The sequence below is a fragment of the Apaloderma vittatum genome, unplaced genomic scaffold (genome assembly GCF_000703405.1).
Source record: "Apaloderma vittatum isolate BGI_N311 unplaced genomic scaffold, ASM70340v1 scaffold2888, whole genome shotgun sequence".
Taxonomy (NCBI): domain Eukaryota; kingdom Metazoa; phylum Chordata; class Aves; order Trogoniformes; family Trogonidae; genus Apaloderma; species Apaloderma vittatum.
The window spans coordinates 11,431-15,204 of record NW_009732197.1 but is presented as its reverse complement, the minus strand read 5'-3'; the positions used below and the strand labels follow the sequence as shown (position 1 = coordinate 15,204).

At 48.3% G+C, this 3,774-nt stretch overlaps 1 protein-coding gene across 1 annotated transcript in view; it reads left to right on the top strand.

The window, feature by feature from the left end:
- Positions 1 to 293: 293 nt before the first annotated feature.
- Positions 294 to 3,774, top strand: part of ENTPD1 (ectonucleoside triphosphate diphosphohydrolase 1) — a 6,511-nt gene continuing 3,030 nt past the window's right edge. Inside the window, exons 1-4 of the mRNA XM_009875420.1 lie at positions 294 to 422; positions 817 to 934; positions 2,125 to 2,275; positions 3,124 to 3,283. Coding sequence (XP_009873722.1) covers positions 309 to 422; positions 817 to 934; positions 2,125 to 2,275; positions 3,124 to 3,283 — 543 coding nt within the window. The 5' untranslated portion in view covers positions 294 to 308. The remainder of the gene's footprint in view (positions 423 to 816; positions 935 to 2,124; positions 2,276 to 3,123; positions 3,284 to 3,774) is intronic.

Sequence of the window (3,774 nt, the reverse complement as noted above, 5' to 3'; positions counted from 1 at the left end):
TACAGTTGCTCAGGCACCTGCAAGTATCTCAAGGACAGGCTAACCATAAGCTGCGTCTTGAAGTCCTCCTTCATCACCACCTGGCAGCCCATGGAGACGTGGCAGCAAATCTGCAGGACACCAGGGCTGAGCTCTTCCTATTAAGAAATCCCACACAAGGACATGGAGCAGGGATAGACAAAGACAGTTGCTTCGTAGTAGAGAGGGACGGCAGGAATGTGCCTGAAGGCCTGTGGGGTGTGAGGTAAGATGGACTACTGGGATACTAACATCTTTTTTCTTCTCTAGTCACAGGTACCAAACCAAAGATGTCCTGGACAAGAAAGATTCTACTCATCCTGGGATTCCTCTCTACTTTGGCTGTAATTGCTTTAATTGCTGTAGCAGTGACCCAAAACAAGCCACTTCCGAAGAATATTAAGGTATGACGAGCTGGGAATCTTACAGGAAAACAAGCCAAGCTGGGGGGCTTAGGCATGCGTGGTTCTCCAGGACATGTTGCTGGCCTTGCTGGGTCTGGCCAACTTTGCTTTCTGGCATCCCAACATCTCATTTTACATTTTTGTGGTAAAAACAGATATGACTTCACAGAGGATCAGCTCCTACGTAATCAGTCCCCATTTTGCTGCTTCTCTGCTCTTGTACCGTTTGATGGCAACTTTGCACTGAAGCACTGCTGAGATGAGTAATGACACAGCATGTCCCCCTCGTGGGCACATAGGCTGTTCATTCCTGGTCCCACAACGTGTGGAGGCCAGTGCACACTGTGTCTGGTTGGGTGCATTGTGTACGATGACGGCTCTGTTTTGCCCACAGTACGGGATTGTGCTGGATGCGGGGTCGTCTCACACCAACCTATATGTGTACGAGTGGCCAGCAGAGAAGGAGAACGACACTGGGGTGGTGCAGCAAGTGGAGGTGTGTAAAGTCGAAGGTAAGAGGAGAAAAGGGATCTGTGAAAGGGGCACAGGATGAAGAAGAAAATGCAACCAAAGGGTGGGAGAGGAGAAACCTGGAGGAAGAGGCTAATAGGGAAAACGGTGCTACATCTCTGAGCTTATGTGTATATCTCACTGCTTCCCATGGGAAGCTATGTGTGCCTGACCTTTCTTTGTTTTTAGGATGCTTGGAAGCAAGTGCTTTTTGGAAAGAACTACACCAAAGAATGTACTTAAATAAACAAAACATCTGCATGCACCCTTGCTGAAGTGCTGATGAGTGTCAGACAGCTAGAGGGGAGGGCATAGTTTGCTTTCTTTTTTCAAGGCTTCTTGCAAGATCAGCACTGGGCTTGCAGACCAAGGTTACTCAACTTATGCATGCCATGGTTTATTTTTTGTTCTGTTTGATTGCTGTGTAGAGATTATATGGTTTAGGAAGGCATAAATGAAACCCAAGGATGCACATGTCAAGGAACAGAGTAGACCATTATGGATCGCTGTGCCCTGAGGGGAGGAAAGTGCTGTCAGAGCCTGCCTCAGATCTTTTCTGGGCTGCCTGTGGTGCAGGGGAGAGCCATGCTGCTACTGAGCTGTGGCGACAGCTGCTCACTGACACAGCATGCCACGTCGTGAGCAACGTGGAGCAAACACAGAGTAGGCTTCACAGCTGTCCATGGAGGCACTGGTCCTGGGACAGCCCATTCATCAGGGGACACATGGCAGGGAGAGGCAGTTTTTCCATGGGTTAGCGTACAAGGAGATATCTGCAAAACACTCAGTGCTGTGGCGTGAGCTTACAATACACAAAGAAATGACAGCATCCTCCCTCAGTGAAGGATCAGGGATTTTTTGGTGCAGATCCAGGGTACACCCAGGCGGAAGCAGAGATGAGTCTGCAGATGTCCAGGACATACTAAGCAAAAGATCTGTCTCACTGCAGCCCTCATCGCTAGTTCATAGCCTGCTCTGCGGAGAGGCGGTGGCAGATGCTGGACACTGTGGCCATACTGATGTGTATTGCGCTTAGTTGGTGCTGTAGGATTTCTAAAACTCCTTAGAAATGGTGTAGGTGAATCTGTTGTTGCTGCCTGTGATAGTGATATGGTTTAACAGGACTGCTTGTGACAGCACTCTGGAATTATGCTTGGAGTTTGAGCAATGAAGTGTCTTTATTTTCTTGCAGGCCCTGGGATCTCAGGTTACTCCCATGCCACGGAGAAGGCAGGTCCCTCTCTGGTACAGTGCCTACGACAAGCAGAAGAGGTGATTCCCTCAAAGCAGCACCAAGAGACACCCGTCTACCTCGGAGCAACTGCTGGCATGCGGCTTCTCAGGTACTGCAGGATTTGTCCTCTTCTCCTGCAGCAGTGACTGGGACCTCTGTGGGTGCTCAGTAGGGGCCTCTTGGGCAAAATCCTTGGAAATACTGCCAGCTCATAATTTGCCCAGATACACTCTTCAGCTCTGGCTTCTCTGAGCCCTGGGCTCTTCCCCTGCTTGCCCAAAAGGTCTATTTCCACTCACTTCAGCCTTCCACTATCTCCAGCACCCATATTCAGTGCAGAAACACTAGGAGGGCAGCAGTGCCTGAGCTGACACTTAGGGGCTGGTCACACATCTCCCACACAGTCTGGTATTAGGCCTGACCCAGAAATTTTTGAGCCCAACCATATTGTGACTCCCCACATGCCTTGACTCATCCTGAGACCATCAGAGCTAAGGTAACTTTATAATCATATCCTCCTTTAATTACAATTTGTGATTTCCATGGGAGTTCCCCAGACTTCTTGCCTGGCTGTGACAAGGAGCTGACCTTATGTATGTATTGCCTAGGAAGTCCCTCTGGGGATGGCAGAGGGCACGGATTTTTTCTGTAATGGTGATGGCAAAGAGTGAGAGGAATCTCTGGGCATGTGCTCCAGGAGAACAAGAGAGCTCTGGTCTCTGCTCCAGGTACCACCCTCAGCTGCAGGGTCTTTAAGTGTCAGAGCTGGTGGTAGCTGTGCTGCCAAGGTGTGACAGAGGGATGTGGCCAGTTAGAGTTGGGTATACCCATATGAATGACTGTTGTGTTATAATTAACACTTGGTGGGAAGCTGCAGCCTGCCCACTCAGAGTAAAGCCTGTAGGCTGCATAAAGTTGTCAGCCAGAGTCACTCCATCCTTTCTTCCATTCATCCAGCTTGGAGAATAAAAGTGCAGCTGACAAAGTCTTGTCCTCAGTAGAGAAGACGCTACGCTCAGCTCCCTTCAACTTCCAGGGTGCCAGAATCATCAGTGGTCAGGAAGAAGGAGCCTATGGATGGATCACCATTAACTACCTGCTGGGCAATTTCAAGCAGGTACTATGTCAACGGCAAGTCCATACTTGAACCATCAGCTTGCAACACTTCAAAACATGCCTTGCAGGAGAGTGTCGCAGGGACTATCTTGCCTTGAAAGTCATTTACCAGAGATCAGGAAGCTGCATGTCTTGTCTCAGCAATTACTGTGAGTACATGCCGATACCAATAAGTATTGGGATGTACCACTGTAATCAGGCTTAAAGCATTGAAATAAAACACCGGTATCTTTGATAACTTTGCTTGGGTACAGCATCCTCCTCACTTCCTAATCTAAAATATTTCTGTGCCTGCAAAGCTTGACAATGATTGTTTAGTGTTGAGCTTATAAATCATATGGGAGCTGAAACAGTAAGTTGACTGATTTTTTTCATAGTAATTGTATTAGATTTCATTTGCTTGGTCATCCCGCAAGCACCCAGACATGATCTATCTTCTGCTTTTTCAAGCCTGCGTATTTCTTGTGTCTTGTTCCCACTCTCATCTCATGC